The following is a 21,385-nucleotide window of genomic DNA, read 5'->3' on the forward strand; positions in this document are numbered from 1 at the left end:
GCAATAGGTGACAGGGCCTCAGATGCACAAAGTCCCTTCCACCAGGTATGTGCACTGATATGCTTGCATGATTCCCATATCCCATCCCCATTCCAAAGACCTTGCTTGGTAGAGAACTTTGCCAGACTTCCCAGAACTTTGCCCACATCCAGATTGAGATGGTGTGAGAGGGTAGAAATCACACTAAGCGCTGTTGATCTGTTCTCCAGAAAGTATTGGTCTCCCAACATGCTTTGGGTCCAGCATGTATGCTGCAGCATGAATCGGCTTGACACGTCTGTATGAATTGAACAATTGCCTTCTCCTCTGCTTTGAGCAGCAGGGATGTTGATTTGTTCTTTTAAATCAGTAAAAAGCCTGAGAACATCTGACAAGACAGCGTCATCTCCTTCAATCTGAGCAATTGCAGATGCTACTGGTGAGAGTAGTTTAAGGCTGCTAACCACTCTCTCCCAAAACACATCATCCAGCAGTATTTTCTTGATGGTGGTTTCCATATCCCCAGACTGGGATATTGCCATTTCTTGCAGCGACTCCTTACCCTCCAGAAGGCTGTTGTACATTATGACAACACCACCCCATCGAGTGTTGTTGGGCAGCTTCAGTGTGGTGTTCTTGTTCTTTGTCATTTGCTTGGAGTTGTAGGTTGCTGCAACTACCTGTTTTCCCCTGACATACTTAACAACTTGCTTGGCTCTCTTGTACAGTGGTTCTCAAACCCATGACGTCCTTGAGGAGCAGGTTAAGCCCATGAGCTGCGCACCCAATAGACGTAATATGAGGGTAAGGCCTCCTCCACTTGAGCCCAAGCAGCCTTCATATTCGCAGCATTGTCAGTAACTACTGCAAAGACCTTTTGTGATCCAAGATCGTTGATGACCGCTTTCAGCTCATCAGCAATGTATGTGCCTGTTGTCCTTTGTGTCTGTGCTCTTGAAGAACACTGGGAGAGGAGTGGAGACGATTTGACCACCCATCTGAGATAACTGCAACACAGTCTGCCATCGCTATTGTTTCTTTGAGCTTTCCTTGGACTCTGTTATACTCAGCCTCCAGCAAATAAGTAGACAAAGCATGTCTGGTGGGAGGACAGTATGCAGGGCGAATAACATTGAAAACTCTCTTCCAGTACACATTGGCTGTGAGCATGAGGGGTGAGCCTGTTGCATATACAGCTCGAGCAAGGCACTCATCTGCATTCTTCTGGCTATGGTTATCCATTGTATCAAAGAACCTTCCAAGTGGGCCAGGAGTTGCTGATAAGGAGCCTGATGCTGAATGAGAACCATCACCTTCTTGAATGGAAGCAGAGGAACTCTGGGCTGACTGCTGTGAGCTTTGAGTGAAGTTGTTGCATTTGGATAAATGCTGTTGCATCTTTGTGGCATTCTTTACATATGGCTTTCTACAGTGTTTGCACATGTACACAGTCTTTCCATCTTTAATGCCTGGGGTAAAATGCTTCCACACATCCGACGGTAAACGTGGCATTGTTCTATGCAGAGAAATAAAAGGCATTCATCTCTGTGTCGAACTGCGGTCGATCAGCACGATTGCAACAGGGTGAGTACATTTTTGCTGATGCTCCATGTGATGGAAGCATGACCTGTACACACACGACGCTACATCACCAATAGTGTATTATTTTGTATATTTTAAATTGAAGGACAACAGAGTTCAACAAGTAACTGGTTTATTTGGTATAAAGTCTGATTTACTTACTGCATCATCACAACATCAGCAGAAAACAAAATGACTTCCCTCAGGACCCCTAACCTGGATCTTTAAAAAAACTATAGCAGTCTTAGAGATGCCTGCAGGCCAATCACAATTCGATATGCAAATATTACAAATAGAGGGAGCTAATCGCTCATCCAACCAATCAGGACACATTTGTTCACAGTCACACACAAAACTTGTAATTATTAAAACAAGCCAAGTAAGAAGATAAACATATATTGATTAAGAAATTCCTTAATAATTAAGATTCCATCTCTGTTAGTAATTTTAAGAGAGGACCTGTGGGGGGAAAAACAAGAAAGAAATACAAAAAAAACATTATGCTAGCATGTGCTTTTTTGGGCAAAATTCCCAAGCTAAACTTCCCATGGAAAATTTCCAGAAATTTACCGGAAACTTTCCACCCCTTTGCAACCCTAGTCATGAGTCTTGGTTTCCTACTGGTTCTTATGAATTGTGATAGTGAAGTTCTGCTGTCTCAACTCTCTTGAGTTTTAGCTACACTGTGCCAAATAGTGGAAACCGCTTGTGTGAGAACTAGAGACTAAAATCACTTTAAAGACACTTGATAACACCTGCACTTGAGTGTTTCCAGCATCCAGCCCTGTTTCCCCACTACTCCCCCAAAGAACAAAGCCCTTTGATTGCTGCCATCCTCTGGAATCTGTGTTCCACTCACAAATCCCAGTCTGAGTCCCAGGTTGCTCACTCAATCCCATCTCTGCTACCTTTTCCCTTCCATTCATTATGCCACATCTGTGCCCCCATCCCCAATCCCTCCCCAGTGTCCAAGTTTCTTCCTGATCTGTGAGTGTAGCACCAGCTCCTGGATAGCCTGTTCTCTCCCGGTTTCAGTATCTGTGCCCAAGTTGGTACATGTTGGCTCCCTTTTCCTGTGTATTTTAGGATTTAACAAAAGTGAGATTTGGAAATGCAGTTCATGAAAGAAAAATGTATGAGTGCCATACATGGACATTGGGAGACATACAGAAGAGAGGTGTAACTGAAGAGTGAGACATAACAAAGTTGAAATTCAAGGCTAGACAGCATAATGAGAAGTGTGCATGAGCTATAGAGAGAGAAAATTGTGAAAAAGAATAGACAGAAGGACACACAGAATTGGAGAACCGGTTACAGAAAAGAGAATTTTGTTTTGCTCAATGAGCAAAGCCACCAGAAACTTAAGTTGTATCTTTCCTTTCTATTATTTGGCTTGTAATCTTCAGTTTACTTTTTTACAGAATCTATTCCTCTTTCTTAATTCCTTCTGTTGCTTTAACATATGTTTACTTGTGCAAATTTATGTTTTTCTTGCATTTGTGCTCGAGTGTTTTTGAACTATCTCTACTTGCCCCATAAAATACAAACTGTGATTTTGGTTTGATGAAAAATTGAAGGAGATTCATTCTACTTGCCAACTAGGGAGCTGAGGTGAGCAATGAATTCCAACACCTGCCTGGGGCTTGCAAGGAGGGCAGGGAGCAAGCAGAAGATTAGGGCCTGACTGAGGCTGGTAGGGAGCAAGCAGCAAAATCCAGGACTTGCCTTGATTAGCAGGTAAGTGAGAGAATTAGTGTTGAAGTTCCAGGTCTGCCTAAGGTGAGGCAAAGAAGTAAACAGCAGTGACTGGGTCTGGAATCAATCGATTGAGTACTGAAGTCGGGATTCTGGTGTGGCATGGAAGGAGGAAAGGAATGAATGGTGAACTATGAGGCTGAGGCAGAGGATAAGTTTGATTGCACTTTACTCCAGATGCCTATGTCTTGGCTGTCTTGTGCACACATGCCCAGCTTAGGCCCAGGATAAGGAATGCAAGTGAGGCTAGCCTAGGGTTTGAAAGATCTATGGAGGGAAAGTTTGGATTGCTCAGGAGGCCCAGCGGTCTGTTGATGTGGCAGTGGATGGAAAGGAGGAATTGTTGAAGTGATTGTAAAGTGGGATGAAACTTTGAGATTTTTTTCCTGATTTTTTTGAATACTTTGTTTATTTTTAGGCTTGTATAGAGGGGGGGGTTGGGGGGTTGGTGAAGAATTGTCCCGACAGGGCAATAGAGAAATTTTGTTTGGTGCAATTTCAATAGAAAATTATTTTTGGTGTAATTTGGGGCAAGACTTTTTGATGGAAGAAAATTGAGAAAGGGCTTGTGCATTGTGATTGTTGACAGTAGAAAATAATCAAAGTAGAAAAACAAAATAATTTGAGAAGCAGAGACTACTTGCACTTAAGCAATGAGGAAGGAAAAAAATTGGCATTTGGTCAGGAAAGATAATATATTTATATTGGTAACTGTGGTTTCCTTCATTGTTGCTGGGTTAAATTCCAGGAACACACTGCCTACAGCTTTGTGGGAGCAGCGTAACCACATGGATGGCAGCGGTTCAAGAAGGCCATCTTGAGGGCAACTAGGGATGGGCAATAAATGCCAGCCTTGCCAGTGATGCCCACATCCTGAGAATGAATATATAAACATAAATATCAGATTACTATTTTAGCAAAGTATGAATTCAAATTAGACCTTCCAGGAATTTTCACAAAAGAAAACTTATTTTTAGGGATGTATAGTGGGGTTAGTGAACAATTGTCATGTCAGAGCTACAGAGGAGAAAACTTGGTGTTTTTAACATGTATTTAATATAGTTTCCATTTTACAATTTATATGCTAATACAACTAAACTTAAATATCTCGTTCGTAGGCCAAGGCTGCAGTAAGATTTCCCCCTGGTGTCACAAAATATTCTGGGAGGTTACGAAAGATTCTCTATGCAACAAACTACAGTACCTGCATTGCTGAATTTCATTTGCCCCAGTTTCTTAAACTTTTAATCACTTTTGCAAGCAGCATCAAAGAGAGAGGTATTTAGTTTGCTGCAAGCTCCCTTCCTGTAGAATGCCTATAAACTAATTGTTGAGACTCAACTAAAAAGAAAAGAAAGACTTGCATTTATATAGCACCTTTCACAACCTCAGGATGTCCCAAAGCATTTTACAGCCAATCAAGTACTTTTGAAGTGTAATCACTGTTGTAATGAAGGAAACGCAGCCAATTTGCGAACAGCAAACTCCCACAAACAGTAATGTGATGACGCCCAGATAATCTGTTTTTAGTGATGTTGAGTGAGAGATAAATATTGGCCAGGACACTTGGGATAACTCCCCTGCTCTTCTTCGAAATAATGCCATGGGATCTTTAACATAAACCAAGGCCCCATCTGCTTTCTCAGGTGTAACGTTTTATCTGAAAGACTGCACCTTTTTTTTATTCGTGCCTGGGATGTGGACGTCACTGGCAAGGCCAGCATTTATTGCTCATCCTTAATTGCCCTCGAGAAGATGGTGGTGAGTTGCCACCTTGAACCGCTGCAGTCCTTGTGGTGAAGGTACTCCCACAGTGCTATTAGGGAGGGAGTTCCAGGATTTTGACCCAGTGACAATGAAGGAATGACGCTATCTTTCCAAGTCAGAATGGTATGTAACTTGGAGGGGGAACTTGCAGGTGGTGGTGTTCCCATGCGCCTGCTGCCCTTGTCCTTCTAGGTGGTAGTGGTCGTGGGTTTGGGAGGTGCTGTCTTCTTTGAACGTCCAACAGTGCAGCACTCTCTCAGTACAGGAAGCTCTCGATTTACCGGCACCTAAATAACCGGAAATCTCTGTTAACCGGCAAAATTCAGGAGTAGGTTCAGGTAAGTTTTACTTCATATTAGTGGCCGTTCCTGGATCTGTGGCCTTGTAACTGGGGTTCCTGCACCTGTTGCCATGCAACAGGGACGCCTGGATCTGTGGTTGTGTACGGGGCTCTTGTACCTTTTACTATACCTCTCTGTAATCCGGACTTTTTGATAAACCGGCACCACGTCGGTGCCAGATTTAAAAAAAGTTTCCTGTACTACACTGGAGTGTCAGCCTAGATTTTGTGCTCCAGTTTTTTTTTATCTCTCATCAACTTTGACTCTCGTCTGTTTTTTAAATAGCCTAGTTTTCTATCTGCATTTTAATTTATTTGTAACATGTATGACTCTAAAGTACCCTCCAGCTTTTAAAGCTCTTGTGTTGCTGCCAAAACAAGCTTTTAACAATTCTCATGTAGCTCATCAAATCTACACCACATCAAAGTTGAGCTGAAACGGGGCTGAACTTTCTCTTTCTCTCTTCCGCCCCCCCAATCCCCCATCTCTCTGACTCTTGTCTTTTAAGCAGATGCCATCGTGTAAGGAATTTATTCCTTTTGAAGGTCTATCTGATTTCTTCAGACTGTTGTTCAACAGTGCAAACTGGCTAAATATTGGTGGGACTTCTCGCAGGGAGGGAAAAAGTAAGAATACCAAATGCACCATTTCAGGAATATATTTTTGTTTAAAAATAAAATTTCTAACTTGTGGAATATGATTGTCGCACCATTTTGTTTTATGCTCCCTCCCCCCTTTTGGGAAATAGTGCAAAACAATTGTAAAATAAAATTACATCAAATGTCTTTTTAAGGGAAAGGTCCACTGCAGTGCCAAGTTTGCTCTTCTGTAATCTTTTTTGTCAATAAGAGACTGGATTTTAATGTGTTGCCAACAGTAACTATATTTTCCCCTTCCAAAGAAAAATCTGTTACAGGAAACTCTCGATTTACCGGCACCTAAATAACCGGAAATCTGTTAACCGGCAAAATTCAGGAGTAGGTTCAGGTAAGTTTTACTTCATATTAGTGGCCGTTCCTGGATCTGTGGCTGTGTAACCGGCGTTCCTGCACCTGTTGCTAAGCAACAGGGACGCCGGGGTTCCTGCACAACAGGGAAGCCTGGATTTGTTGCTGTGTACGGAGCTCTCGTACCTTTTACTATACCTCTCTGTAATCTGGACTTTTTGATAAACCGGCACCACGTCGGTGCCGGATAAAAGAGTTTCCTGTATATGGATTATCGTAGCCATCAAACACTTTTTCCAGAGTTTTGAAAAGCATCCAGGATTTTAATGGTTAAATTCATTTTTTTTAATGATCAGGTGTATTGGGTCCATCAAGCTCAATTCCTTCCACAGACATATTTTCTTCAACTTTATCAAACAAGAAAATTTATGTTCTTCCTGCCTTCTTGGAAAAAAAGTAAATTCAAATCTCCAGAATACCTTCTAAATGTTATTTTCTCCCTCCCTTTTTCTCAGTTTTTCCCTTCCAATTCTCCTCCTCCTGTTGAAAGTGTTGATCCTTGCTCAAGTATAGTTTCACAGTTGCAGGTGGCCTCTAGTAGCTCACCCAAATGAACATTGTTCATGTGTGAGCCTAGGGTTTTTTTTAAAAGATTTTTTTTCTCCCTCCCCATTGCAACTGTGCTGAAGTCAGTCATAACTTTTACTGCCGCTGATGGGGTCAGGTAGGTTAACAGACCTGTAACCTTCCTGGTCAGCCTTGGTTACTTGCACCTTAGTCAGCTGAGTCATTGGAAGCAGTTGTATTATACTTAGTTTTATTGCCTTCAATCCTGTTTCCTAATGAATATACATCCAACTCTTCATTTTCTGTTGAAGGTATTCGTGCTGTGTTTGCTGGTGTGCTCTACATATCCAGAATTCTATGGGGCAAAATTCGATCTAATGTCAAGTTTTGCTTGTACTGTTCTCCAGTTCTACATTCTGAATGCAAATTAATTAATTTGTGTGCCTTTAAATGGTCTATTCCTCTAAGCATTATAAAAATCTGGATCATGCAGGCCATTCAGTTTATTTAAATACCGGCTTCTGTTGTGTAAATCATGGGTTTTCAAATTGGGGCCCCTGAACCCTAAGGGATCCCCTGATTGCAGGGGATCCCTCCAGCCATCAGATTTCTGTCCATCCATCATCTGATTTCTGTACATGTTGATACTAGAATGTTACTCCTATTGGTAAATACTTTCCCTTGGGTAGCCGATACTGCCTTTCTCAAGATAACATGGGGTTCCTACAACAAGCTCCCATACAGAATAGCCTGAAAATCACTGATGTAAATGTGGTGCAGCATCTGAACAATGAGCCAATACAGTGTGTTATATCTAGTCTAATCGTTTTTAAATGTTATATTGTGTTTATGCAGTGACTGATTAGATTTCAAAAATATTGGTGCAAATTAAGAAAATAAAATTTTCTACTTTATTTCTATGTGCAGAGGATGATGACAGTTGGTATGCTTGTTGTTCTCAAACTGTTTGAGGAATTAAGTGTGGGAATGTTACACAATGTTTGTCTTTGGATTTTTTTCCCACCACCTTTTACTAAATGGAGAATTAAAGCAGTATGTGAAATCTTTTCACGTTATCATCTTGTGAAATAAATAATCTCGCAGGAAAAGTGGTATCACACTGGCCACAAACATTATCCTCAGCGGAGAAATTTTCATACAATTTTGTTTCTATAAGTATGGCGTAGATTAAAAAATAATACTGATGTGGAAGACTGGTGCTTTCCAGTAGAATTTTGTAGCTCTGCTTTAAAATATTCCACTCCCAATGAACAGTCTGAAACTTCTCTCTTCTACTCTGGCAATAACCTAAAGTTGAATCTGGAGCCCTAGGGCTCGATTTTAATAACGGAGGTGGGTTGAGGGCGGGCCCTCTGCTCAGCAGCTTTCAGACCTGCACACGGTTGCCGCCTCCCAGCACTTCTGGTTTTGGATTGATTGGCCTCGTTATGACTGACGTGCGGGGTCCTTCCAGGCAATTGCAAGGAGTTAGGAACCTGTGCAGGGAGACAGAGGAAAAGGAAGCAAGGATAGAAGCAAAAGACAGGAAAGAGAAAAACAAAAGTGGCAGTCAGAGAAATCAAGGGTGTAAATCAAACATGGCCACAGTAAATAATTCTAAAAGGTCTAAGAGTGTTAAAGAAACGAGCCTGAAAGCTTTGTGTCTTAATGCGAGGAGCATTCGTAATAAGGTGGATGAATTAGCTGCGCAAATAGATGTAAATGGATATGATATAATTGGGATTACGGAGACATGGCTCCAGGGTGACCAAGGCTGGGAATACAACATCCAGGGGTATTCAATATTCAGGAAGGACAGGCAAAAAGGAAAAGGAGGTGGGGTAGCATTGCTGGTTAAAGAGGAGATTAACACAATAGTAAGGAAGGATATTAGCTCTGATGATGTGGAATCTGTATGGGTAGAGCTGAGAAATACCAAGGGGCAGAAAACATTAGTGGGAATTCTATACAGACCCCCAAACAGTAATGCTGAGGTTGGGGATGGCATTAAACGGGAAATTAGACGCGTGCAATAAGGGCACAGCAGTTATCATGGGTGACTTTAATCTACATATAGATTAGGCTAACCAAATTAGTAACCATACTGTGGAGGAGGAATTTCGAGAGTGTATACGGGATGGTTTCCTGGACCAATATGTCAAGGAACCAACTGGAGATCAGGCCATAGACTGGGTATTATGTAATATGAGAGGATTAATTAGCAATGTTGTTGTGGGAGGCCCCTTGGGGAGGAGCGATCATAATATGATCGAATTCTTCATTAAGATGGAGAGTGAAGTATTTGATTGTGACTAGGGTCCTAAATTTAAATGAAGGAAACTATGATGGTACGAGTTGGCTAGGATGGATTGGGGAACGTTACATAAAGGGTTGACGGTGGCTAGGCAATGGCAAACATTTAAAGATCGCATGGATGAACTACAGAATTTGTTCATCCCTGTTTGGCATAAAAATAAAACAAAAAAGGTGACTCAACCGTGGCTAACCAGGGAAATTAGGGATAGCATGAGATCCAAGGAGAGGACATATAAATTGGCCAGAAAAAGCAGCAAACCTAAGGATTGGGAGCAGTTTATCTTCAGCAAAGGAGGGCAAAGAGATTAATTAAGAGGGGGAAAATAGGGTGAGAGTAAGCTTGCAGGGAACATAAAAACTGACTGTAAAAGCTTCTATAGATATGTGAAGAGAAAAAGATTGGTGAAGTCAAGCGTAGGTCCCTTGCAGTCAGAATCAGGGGAATTTATAATAGGGAACAAAGAAATGGCAGACCAATTAAATACATACTTTGGTTCTGTCTTCACAAAGGAGGACACAAATAACCTCCCAGAGATGTCAGGGAACATAGGATCTAATGAGAGGGAGGAACTGAATGAAATCAGTATTTGTAGGGAAATGGCGTTAGGGAAATTGACGGGATTGAAGGCCGATAAATCCCCAGGGCCTGATAATCTACATCCTAGGTTACTCAAGGAAGTAGCCCTAGAAATAGTAGATGCATTGCTGCTCATCTTCCAAAATTCTATAGACTCTGGAACAGTTCCCATGGATTGGAGGGTAGCTAATGTAACCCCACTATTCAAAAAAGGTGGTAGAGAGAAAACAGGGAATTATAGACCGGTAAGCCTGACCTCGGCAGTGGGGAAAATGCTAGAGTCCATTCTAAAAGATGTAACAGCAGAGCACTTGGAAAACAGTGACCGGATCAGACAAAGTCAACATGGATTTACAAAAGGTAAATCATGTTTGACGAATCTACTGTGATTTTTTGAGGATGTAACTGGTAGAATAGATAAGGGAGAACCAGTGGGTGTGGTGTATTTGGACTTTCAGAAGGCTTTCGATAAGGGTTGGCAAACGGGAAGCAAAGAGTTGGAATAAATGGGTCTTTTTCCGAGTGGCAGGCAGTGACCAGTGGGGTATGACAGGGATCGGTGCTAGGACCCCAGCTATTCACTATATCTATCTCTAGACGAGGGAACTAGATGTAAGTATCTCCAAGTTTGCAGACGACACAAAGCTGGGTGGGCGTGTGTGCTGTGAGGAGGATGCCGAGAAACTCCAGTATGATTTGGACAGTTTGGGTGATTGGGCAGATGCAGTATAATGTGGATAAATGCGAGGTTATCCACTTTGGTGTCAAAAACAGGAAGGCAGATTATTATCTGAATGGCAATAGATTGGGAAAAGGGGAAGTACAATGAGACCTGGGTGTCCTTGTGCACCAGTTGCTGAAGGTAAGCATGCAAGTGCAGCAGGCAGTTAAGAAGGCAAATGGTATGTTGGCCTTCGTAGCGAGAGGATTTCAGTACAGGAGCAAGGATGTCTTGCTGCAGTTGCACAGGGCCTTGGTGAGACCACACCTTGAGTATTGTGTGCAGTTTTGGTCGCCTTATCTGAGGAAGGATGTTCTTGCCATGGAGGGAGTGCAGCGAAGATTCACTAGACTGATAGCTGGGATGGCAGGAATGACATATGAAGAGAGATTGGGTTGATTGGGCTTGTACAGGTACACTATCCCTTATCCGAAAGCCTTGCGACCAGCTGAGTTTCGGTTTTCGGAATTTTTCGGATTTCAGAAGGTATTATAAGACTGGGAAATTTGTATTTAAAATAAATTTTAAAAGTTCAGGCTACCTCTTGCGACTGTTATTGTCTCATTCCCCTTCCTGCTTCTCTGGAAAGCCGGATATCGGCTGACTCCGACTAAGCTGGCCTGCAAATCAGGTCGGGGGTCGGGTCGGGTGGGGGGGGAAGAAAAGAATATTGGACGGGCCGCTGTATTGTTGGGTTCACTTTCCTGGTACCTCCTTCACACTGCCTGGCTCGGCCTGCAATCTCCTACCCAGGAGGGAACTCTGTGACCCTCTGCCCTGCTCAGCGTAAGTCGTGCGCCACTCTGGTCATGTCGTGCGCATGACTTACACTGAACGAAAAAACTTTCGGTTTTTAGAGGTTTTCGGTTTTCAGAAGTTCGGATAAAGGATAGTCTACCTGTATTCGCTAGAATTTAGAAGAATGAGAGGGGATCTCATTGAAACTTATAAAATTCTAACAGGACTAGACAGACTAGATGCAGGAAGGATGTTCCTGATGGCGGGGGAGTCCAGAACCAGGGATCACAGGCTAAGGATAAGGGGTAAGCCATTTAGGACTGAGATGAGGAGGAATTTCTTCACCCAGAGAGTGGTGAACCTGTGGAATTCTCTACCACAGAAGGCAGTAGAGGCCAATTCATTAAATATATTCAAGAAGGAGTTGGATATATTTCTTAAGGCTAGGGGGATCAAGGGATATGGGGATGATCAGCCATGATCTCATTAAATGGCGAAACAGGCTCGAGGGACTGAATGGCCTACTCCTGCTCCTATCTTCTATGTTTCTATGTCAGTTTCTGGCGTCTGATGACTCGTTTTGTTTGAAAATTTAAAGGTTCTATGTCCCCTTTGCATACAAATGTCATTGGGATGGCTTGGTGCTTTATTATCTTGAAAGGGGAGTTGACAGTGTCTGTTCTGAGCAGAATTTAAGAATGATATTGCTGGTCATATTATTCCAGGAAGAGATTCATGATTTTTTTGATATGATTTTATTATCTGACTTTGAAATGAAAAAGATGCCATATGTGTTCCAATCATTTGCTTATTAATATTGATGCTTTTTTCTCTGAAAGGTGCTGGGAGCTGCAGGAATGGCAACCCCAAAAACTAAGACTGCACCCAGGTTCAATGAGGGCTCTCTCCATGCTCTTGTTGAGGGAGTTAGAGGACATCAGGAGCAGCTCCTCTTCCCTGGAAACGGAAGGAGGAGGCCTCCTCGGCAAACCAAGGCAGATAGGCTGCAAATTGCTGAGGAGGTGAGCTCGAGATCTGTGTGCAGACGCACATGGGTTTAGTGTCGCAAAAGGTTTAATGATCTGCTGAGATCACCTAAAGTGTGGCCTCTGTGTTCTGGGAAATGCAAGTTCAAGAGTGACAGCTCAGGGTGATTTCCATGTAGAATGATGGTGGTGACACTGAGCGCAAACCACCATTTATTGGACAGATGATCATAGAATCACAAAGTTACAGCACGGAAGGAGGCCATTTTGGCCCATCGTGTCCGTGCCGGCTGAGGGGAGACCTTATTGAGGTGTATGGAGGGGCATAGATAAAGTGGATAGAAAGGACCTATTTCCCTTAGCAGAGGAGTCAAAAAACCAGGGGGCACAGATTTAAAGTAATTGGTGGAAGATTTAGAGGGAATTTGAGGGGAAATTTATTCACCCAGAGGGTTGTGGGGGTCTGGAACTTACTGCCTGAAAGGGTGGTAGAGGCTAATCCCACTTCCCAGCTCTTGGTCCGTAGCCCTGCAGGCTAGAGCATCCCAAGCGCACATCCAAGTACTTTTTAAATGTGGTTAGGGTTCCTGCCTCTACCACCCTTTCAGGCAGTGAGTTCTAGACCCCCACTACCCTCTGGGTGAAGAAATTTCCCCTCAAATCCCCACTAAATCTTCCACCAATTACTTTAAATCTGTGCCCCCTGGTTTTTGACTCCTGCTAAGGGAAATAGGTCCTTTATATCCACTTTATCTATGCCCCTCATAATTTTATATACCTCAATAAGGTCTCCCCTCCGCCTCCTCTGTTCCAAGGAAAACAGACCCAGCCTATCCAGTCTTTCCTCATAGCTAAGATTCTCTACTCCCGGCAACATCCTTGTAAATCTCCTCTGTACCCTCTCTAGTGCAATCACATCTTTCCTGTAATGTGACCAGAACTGCACGCAGTACTTTAGCTGAGGCCTAACTAGTGTTTTATACAGTTGAAGTATAACCCTGATGCCTGGGGTTTTGAGAATGTCGGACTTATATATTCATCTCCATGTGCCAGCCACCTGTGGTTGAAGCGTTAGCTTACGCAAATCTGGCCTGGCTAAGTGCATCCCTTGCCTGACGGCCATCAATATGGTCGTCTGCTGCTGGATTGGCCACATCCGGCCCCGCAAGGCGTCACTTCCCGACCTCCTCCTTGTCCTCTTCCTCCAAGGAGGCTGTGCGCTGAGCCACTTGTTCATCCAGTAGCACTAAGCCGCGCTGCTCTTCCTCCGAATCTGACGACCAGGATGAGAGGATGTCAATGGTTCCCATCCCGTTGTTAGATTTCAGTTGAGGCAAGAAGCTTATAAGCGCACACTCAAAGTGGCCTGAAATTATTTTAGTCAGTTCATACAGCAGATGTGTGTCAGCTTGACCAGTCACAAGGTCGTTAGATTTGCAAAATCTTATCCCAAACCTCCAACAACAAACTTGTTGCATTTGAATGCCAGTCATGTTACAGGAGCACTTTTAAAGTTTTGCACCAATAATGGCGACAGATCATGTCCTCCACCAACTCGTCTCCTTGCAGCTGGACTGTTTCTGACAAGACGGGAAATTGGAGCCAGAGGCACGAAAATGGGAACCCACTATCAAAATAGGATTATCAAGGCAGTTAACTGGCTCTTAACTGCCTTAACTACCTGTCCCACCGGTTGGAGTCGGTTCAGTTTGGGAGTGGCTGACCTGACACTCAGGAAAATCGCATGGAGGTGGGTTGGGTGTCTGAAGCCATTTTTTCTGATTTTTCGCAGCTGACCCACCTCCAAACCTGCCTCCTCAAGGCTATTAAAATTGAGCCCGTAGTGTCTGTTGCTATTGGAAATGGAAAACTTAATGCAGACATTGTAAACTGTTCCCTCTGCTCAGACACACTCAAAATAACTTATTATCCCCCTCAAAAAATCCACTATTGGCCCCTCTGTCCTTGCAAGCTACCACCCTATCTCCAACCTCCCTTTCCTTGCCAAAGTACTTGAATGTATTGTCGCCTCCCATATCCAACAACAACTTTTATTTATATAGTGCCTTTAACATAATAAAACGCCCCAAGATGCTTCGCAGGAGTATTATCAAAAAAAAAGTCTCATGAGATGTTACAGCAGATGACCAAAAGCTTGGTCGAAGAGGTAGGTTTTAAGGGGCATCTTAAAGGAGGAAAGAGAAGTGGAGAGGCAGAGAGACTTAGGGAGGGAATTCCAGAGCTTAGGATCTAAGCAGCTGAAGGCATGACCACCAACGGTGGAGCATTTAAAATAGGGGATGTTCAGAAGGCCAGAATAGGCCGAGTGCAGAGGCCTAGGGATTATAGGGCTGGAACAGATTACAGATAATGAGGGGCAAGGCCATGGAGGGATTTGAAAACAAGGATGAGAAAAATGTCTCGAGGTGGCTTCATGAGCCATAATCAGAAATAAGCGAAAGAAGGAAATATTAGGAGGGTTGAGCAGAAGCTTGGTCAAAGAGGTGGCTTTAAGGGGGGTCTAGAGCAGGTGGAAGGTTTCGGGGAGGAAATTCCAGTGAGACCAGGCAACTGAAGGTACAGCTGCCAGTAGTGTGCCGAAAGAGGCTGGAGTCTGAGGAAAGGAGAGTTGGGGGTTTTGTTAGACAGGAGGAAATTGTACAGCTAGGGAGAGTCAATGCTATGAAAGGATTTAAACACAAGGTTGAGAATTTAATGACAATTTTATTTTAAAAAAAAAGCTTTCCATTTATTTTTTTTATTTTTTTCTCTCGCCCCACCCCCAAGGTTTGCTTTGATATTTTGCTCCAGAATAGAAATACATACGTACAGTTATTCACAGCACCCTTTTCTATTCTTTGCTCTCTTTTTCCCGCTGGACTCCAAGAAATTAGAAATTGTAAGTGTGTTTTGGCATTCTTCCCATGCGTGTACTATATTGGGCAATACCAAAGCTAGATGCATTCCGTATTCCGAAAACTATGCTTCAGTTTTTTTCCCCAGTAGCGTAATCTTGTCTGGTGCCTTGTTTTTCTATCTGTATGTTTTCAACTTCTTACAGCTAGAAGGAGCTAATTATATTGTGACCTAGTTTCTACTCTGGAAAATATAGTGAAGGGTGCCACATTGCTTCCCAGTACAATCCCAATTGGCTTAAGAGTCCTTTGCTGGTGTTGCAGTGCTAATTTTTTTTTAATTAACTATAATTGAAGATTTGCAATTTTACTTAAAGTACTACTTTGATTTTCAAGGAATGTTCTATCCTTGCTGCTTCAGAAATGGCATTGGTTCTACTGTACAGTGTGTGTGTTTTGTTTTTAAGATAAAGTTTCTGGATGTTTAAAATTTGTCACCGTGCAGTTCCAGACATACTGTACATGTCTGTTTGGAAGAGGAGTAACACAGATCAGTCAGCGGGTTTAGGTGATTGCTCTAATTGTTAAGAAAATCCACATGGGGAGCATGCCTAATTAGGTCATTGGACATTTTGCTACTGAGCTAGAATCTGCTCCGTGTTGGATAGGTGGTTTCTGCAATTACTACTTCATCATGGACAGCATTTGAGTCTTGTTCTTTACCCTCAACGATTGCACCAGCTTGGTTTATATTTGCTACTTAATGTTTTTTCTTTGTTTTAATGAGCATAACTGAAGACTAGAATGATTTTTTAAAAATTGAAGTTTGAAATTAACTGGTGTAAACAAGTGCATATTTCAGGAAATATGATGTAGATTATGACATCATGATACACATTAACCTTGAGCCTGCTGAAAGTCCATTTTACAGGAAACTTTGTGTTATCCGGAGGCTAAATGTCCAGCAAGCTCGAGCCACCGGCAAAAATCAGGAGCCGTTTTTCTTTTCGTTGCTTTTTTCTCAACAGGCAAGGTCTGTAGCTAAGCAACAGCTTCAGCTAGAGACGCTTGCCGACTGTTTAGAAGCTGTTGCTAAGCAACAGGGTTTGTTGATTCACACGGAGCTGAAAATCTCCGTATGCATCAACATTAGCGCTGGAGTGTCCGGCAGTTTTGAGGGAACGGCAACAGCTCGGTCCCGTCGGTGCCGGATAGCACAAAGTTTTCTGTAATATGCATTAGAAATGTGCACGAAGACTAACGGTTAATGTTGCAAAGCTCATTTTGCTACGGGATGCGAGACAATTTACTAACTACTGTATGCTCTTTTTCCAGATCTGATTCAATGTACAAATGAGATGAATGTAAACATACCTCAGCTGGCAGACAGCCTTTTTGAAAGAACTACAAACAGCAGCTGGGTGGTGGTATTCAAGTCTCTCATCACAACCCATCAAATGATGGTTTATGGAAATGAGGCAAGTTTTAGAAAATACTTAAATCATCGGTAAATGTATGGTGAATGTTTCTATTTTAATGCCCATCTTCTAAGAAGCTCTAAAGTTGTGCTTTTGAAATAACAAATCGGAGTCGGTGTGAAAACCCAGGTTATTTTTCAACTTTTCCAAACAAACTGCTTCATAATTTATTTTATTTTATGTTCTAGAAATGTTTAGTTTTCAGAAGTTTTTCTCCCCCCCTTATCTTCAACATCTTGTCAGACTCTGCTATTCTTTGCTGGGAGCATATAAGCAAGAAAGAACTTGCCTTTATATGGTGCCTTTCACGCCCTCAAGACATCCCATAGCACTTCACAACCAATAAATTATTTTTGAAGGGCAGTCACTGTTTCTGCAGCAAACACAGCAGTGCATTGGTGCCTGACGAGAGAGATGTATGTCCAGTTAATTGGTTTTGGAGGAGAAATGTTGACCAGGACACCTGGAAAACTCCCTGCTCTCTTTTGAATGGTGCGATGGAATCTCCAGATTACTACCAGTGCCACATGCTAGTGAGTACAGAAATAGGAAGATGGAGCAGATGACTGCGTGGCTGGAGAGATGGTGTAGGAGGGAGGGTTTTAGATTCCTGAGGAATTGGAACCGTTTCTGGGGGAGGTGGGACCTCTACAAGCCAGACGGGTTGCACCTCAACGGGAATGGGACCAATATCCTCACGGGAGGGTTTGCTAGTGCTGTTGGGGAGGGTTTAAACTAGCTTGGCAGGGGGATGGGAACCTAAGTATAGAATCAATGGTGGTGGGGGGGGGGGGGAAAGAAACTGGAATTAGAAAACAAAAATGTAGAAAGTAACTTGGAAGGACAGAGGAATCAAGGGCTAGATAGTAGCCAACAAGGAGGTTTGCCTGTACTAAATGGTACATATTTCAATGCAAGGAGTATAGCGAACAAGGCAGATGAGCTGAGGGCACAGGTAGATACTTGGGACTATGATACTATAGCTGTTAGAGACATGGCAGCTCAACATTCCTGGTTACAGGATTTTCAGACGGGATAGAGAGGGTGGTAAAAAGGGAGGGGGGTCACGGTATTGATTCAAGAAACTTACAGCTGTGAGGAGGGATAATATGTTGGAGGGATCATCAAACGAGGCCATATGGGTCGAATTGAAAAACAAAAAGGGGCGATCACACTGCTGGGAGTGTACTACAGACCCCCAAACAGTGAAAGAGAGAGATAGAAGAACAAATATGTAGACAAATTTCTGAAGTGCAAAAACTATAGGGCAGTAATAGTAGGGGATTTCAACTACCCCAATATTAACTGGGATAAAATTAGTGTGAAGGGTATAGAGGGTGTGGAATTCTTCAAAAGTATCCAGGAGAACTTTTTTAGCCAGTATGTAGCAAGCTCAACAAGGGAGGGGTTGGTTCTGGACTTAGTTTTAGGGAATGAAGCTGGGCAGGTAGAAGGCGTATCAGTGGGGGAGCATTTTAGTGCTAGTGACCATAATTCTGTTAGATTTAATGTAGTTATGGAAAAGGTCAACGATAGACCAGGAATAAAAATTCTAAATTGGGGAAAAGCAAATTTTGCTAAGCTCAGGGGATTTAGCCATAGTGGACCGGAAGCAGCTACTTGAAGGTAAATCAGTGTCAGAACAGTGGGAGGCATTCAAGGAGGAGATCCGGAGGGTTCAGACCAAGTATGTGCCCTTAAAGAAAAAAGATGGGACTAACAAATCTAGAGCCCCCTGGATGTCTAGGGACATACAGGGTAGGATAAAGAAAAAAAGGGAGGCATATGACAGATACTGAGGGCTAAATACTCAAGAATCTTTAGAGGAGTACAGAAAGTGCAGGGGTGCAATTAAAAATGATATTAGGAAAGCAAAGAGAGAGCATGAAAAATTCTTGGCAAGTAAAATCAAGGAAAACCCAAAGATGTTTTATAAATATATTAAGAGTAAGAGGATAACTAAAGAAAGGATAGGGCCTATTAGAGATCATGAGGGTAATCTGCGTGTGGAGGCAGGAGACGTCGGTAGGGTTCTTAATGAATACTTTGCGTCTGTTTTCACAAAGGAGAGGGGCGAAGCACACATTGCTATCGGGGGAGGAGTGTGAAATATTAGATGAAATAAACATAGTGAGAAAGGAAGTATTAAGGGGTTTAGCAGCTTTAAAAGTGGATAAATCCCCAGGCCCGGATGAAATGTATCCCAGGCTGTTAAGCGAAGCAAAAGAGGAAATAGCAGAGACCCTGACCATCATTTTTCAATCCTCTCTGGCTTCCGGTGTGGTGCCGGAGGACTGGAGGACTGCTAATGTGGTACCCTTGTATAAAAAGAGAGAAAAGGATCGACCGAGTAATTACAGGCCAGTCAGCCTAACCTCAGTAGTGGGAATATTATTGGAAAGAATTCTGAAGGACAGGATAAATCTTCATTTAGAAAGACACAGATTAATCAAGGATAGTCAGTGTGGATTTGTTAAGGGAAGGTCGTGTCTGACTTGATTGAATTTTTTGAGGAGGGTAGATGAGGGTAGTGCTTTTGATGTAGTTTATATGGACTTTAGCAAGGCTTTTGATAAGGTTCCACATGGCAGACAGCTCCTGGGATCCAGGGCAAAGTGTCAAGTTGGATTCAAAACTGGCTCGGATGGAAGGAAGCAGAGGGTAACGGTCGATGTGTGTTTTTGTGACTGGAAGGCTGTTTGTTTCTAGTGGGGTTCTGCAGGGCTCCGTACTAGGTCCCTTGCTTTTTGTGGTATACAGGAAGCTTTCGTTTAACCGGAGTTTTTTTTACTTCTCGTTGCTTTTTTTTTTCCAGTCAGGCTCTGCAAGGTCTAGCTGAAGCTGTTGCTTAGCTACAGAGACGCTTTTAAGCTGCGGCCAACTGTTTTGAAGCTGTTAAGCAACAGGGTTTGTTGATTCACACTGAGCTCAAAAGCTCCATATGTTTTAACATTAGCGCTGGTTTCTACGGCAGTTTTGATGGTACGGCACCAGCTCGGTCCCGTCAGTGCCGGATACCAGAAAGTTTCCTGTATATCAATGATCTAGACTTGAATATAGGGGGTATGATTAAGAAGTTTGCAGATGATGCTAAAATCGGCTGGGTGGTTGATACTGAAGAAGGAAGCTGTAGACTGCAGGAAGATATCAATAAATTGGTCAGGTGGGCAGAACAGTGGAAAATGGAATTCAATCCGGAGAAGTGTGAGGTAATGCATTTGGGGAGGGCTAACAGGGAAAGGGAATACACATTAAATGGTAGGATGCTGAGTAGTGTAGAGGAACAAAGGGACCTTGTGCATGTCCACAGATCCCTGAAGGTAGCAGGCCAGGTAGATAAGGTGGTTAAGAAGGCATACGGAATGCTTGCCTTTATTAGCCATGGCATAGAATACAAGAGCAGGGGATTTATGCTTCAACTGTATAAAACACTAGTTAGGCCTCGGCTAGAGTACTGCATGCAGTTCTGGTCACTGCATTACAGGAAAGATGTAATTACACTAGAGAAAGTACCGAGGAGATTTACAAGGATGTTGCTGGAAGTAGAGAATCTTGGCTATGAGGAAAGACTGGATAGGCTGGGTCTGTTTTCCTTGGAGGAGGCTGAGGGGAGACATTGAGGTGTATAAAATTATGAGGGGCATAGATAAAGTGGATAGAAAGGACCTATTTCCCTTAGCAGAAGGGTCAAAAACCAGGGGGCACAGATTTAAAGTAATTGGTGGAAGGTTTATAGGGGATTTGAGGGGAAATTTCTTCACCCAGAGGGTTGTGGTGGTTTGGAACTCACTGCCTGAAAGGGTGGTAGAGGCAGGAACCCTAACCACATTTAAAAAGTACTTGGATGTGCACTTGGGATGCTCTAACCTGCAGGGCTATGGACCAAGAGCTGGGAAGTGGGATTAGGCTGGATAGCTCTTTGTTGGCCGGCGTGGACATGATGGGCCGAAATGACCTCCTTCCGTGCTGTAGTGTTCTATGATTCTATGATCTATGATTTTACTTCCATCTGAACAAGCAGACAGTGCCTCAGTTTGATGTTCCCTCTACTGCACCTGCAGTGTCTGGCCAGATTACATAATCAAGTTCTGGAGTGGGGTTTGAACCTGCAACCATCTAAGTCAGACAAGAGTGTTACCACTGAGCCAAGTTGTCAGAGAGGTGACTGCTTGGACTTCTGCTAATCTTGCTTTTGAGCTGACTATTGTTAGATGCAAGAAAGCGGTTCTGAATACTGTAATGCCCTCTCTGTCTGTGGGGAAAGTGCCAGACCTCTATATGGCACTTAATCCAAATGGTGCAGAAGACTATGTGAGTTTACAATTGTGGTGAAACATGTTTATTAACTGATTTCTATTATGGTATAGCTCCTTCGAGCACCAAAGCATGTATACCTATGTTGCCAACTCCAAAAAGATATTGTCTTGAGTGTTTAATAAGTACATTGTGCAAATTCTGGGCTTTCTGTAGCCATTTCATATCTCGTAAACTTGTGATAATATGCAAAGCTGTTTGTGTGTGTGGTTCTTTTGGGGTGGGGAAGAAATGTTGTTAAAGCAGAAATTAATTATTTTTTTTACTTGTATAGCGTTTTATCCAGTACCTAGCCTCAAGAAACACCTTGTTCAACCTGAACAATTTTCTAGATAAAAGTGGGTTGCAAGGTGAGTGTGAATTTAACGTTATGGTTCTCTTAAGTTATCTTTAAACTTTTTGACTGTACAGTAGTAACATTCTTTGAGCAACAAGGAATGTAATAGTACATACTGAAACATTG

At 42.8% G+C, this 21,385-nt stretch overlaps 1 protein-coding gene across 17 annotated transcripts in view; it reads left to right on the top strand.

Moving 5' to 3' along the window:
• Positions 1 to 21,385, top strand: part of picalma (phosphatidylinositol binding clathrin assembly protein a) — a 140,601-nt gene that overhangs the window by 22,759 nt on the left and 96,457 nt on the right. For all 17 annotated transcript variants that reach the window (XM_085998822.1, XM_085998820.1, XM_085998826.1 and 14 more), the window contains 2 exons: positions 16,466 to 16,608; positions 21,197 to 21,272. In XM_085998822.1, the coding sequence (XP_085854948.1) occupies positions 16,466 to 16,608; positions 21,197 to 21,272 (219 nt within the window). The remainder of the gene's footprint in view (positions 1 to 16,465; positions 16,609 to 21,196; positions 21,273 to 21,385) is intronic.

Source organism: Somniosus microcephalus, chromosome 10 (genome assembly GCF_052327205.1).
Source record: "Somniosus microcephalus isolate GS21.2 chromosome 10, FLI_Smic_1.0, whole genome shotgun sequence".
NCBI classification, from domain to species: domain Eukaryota; kingdom Metazoa; phylum Chordata; class Chondrichthyes; order Squaliformes; family Somniosidae; genus Somniosus; species Somniosus microcephalus.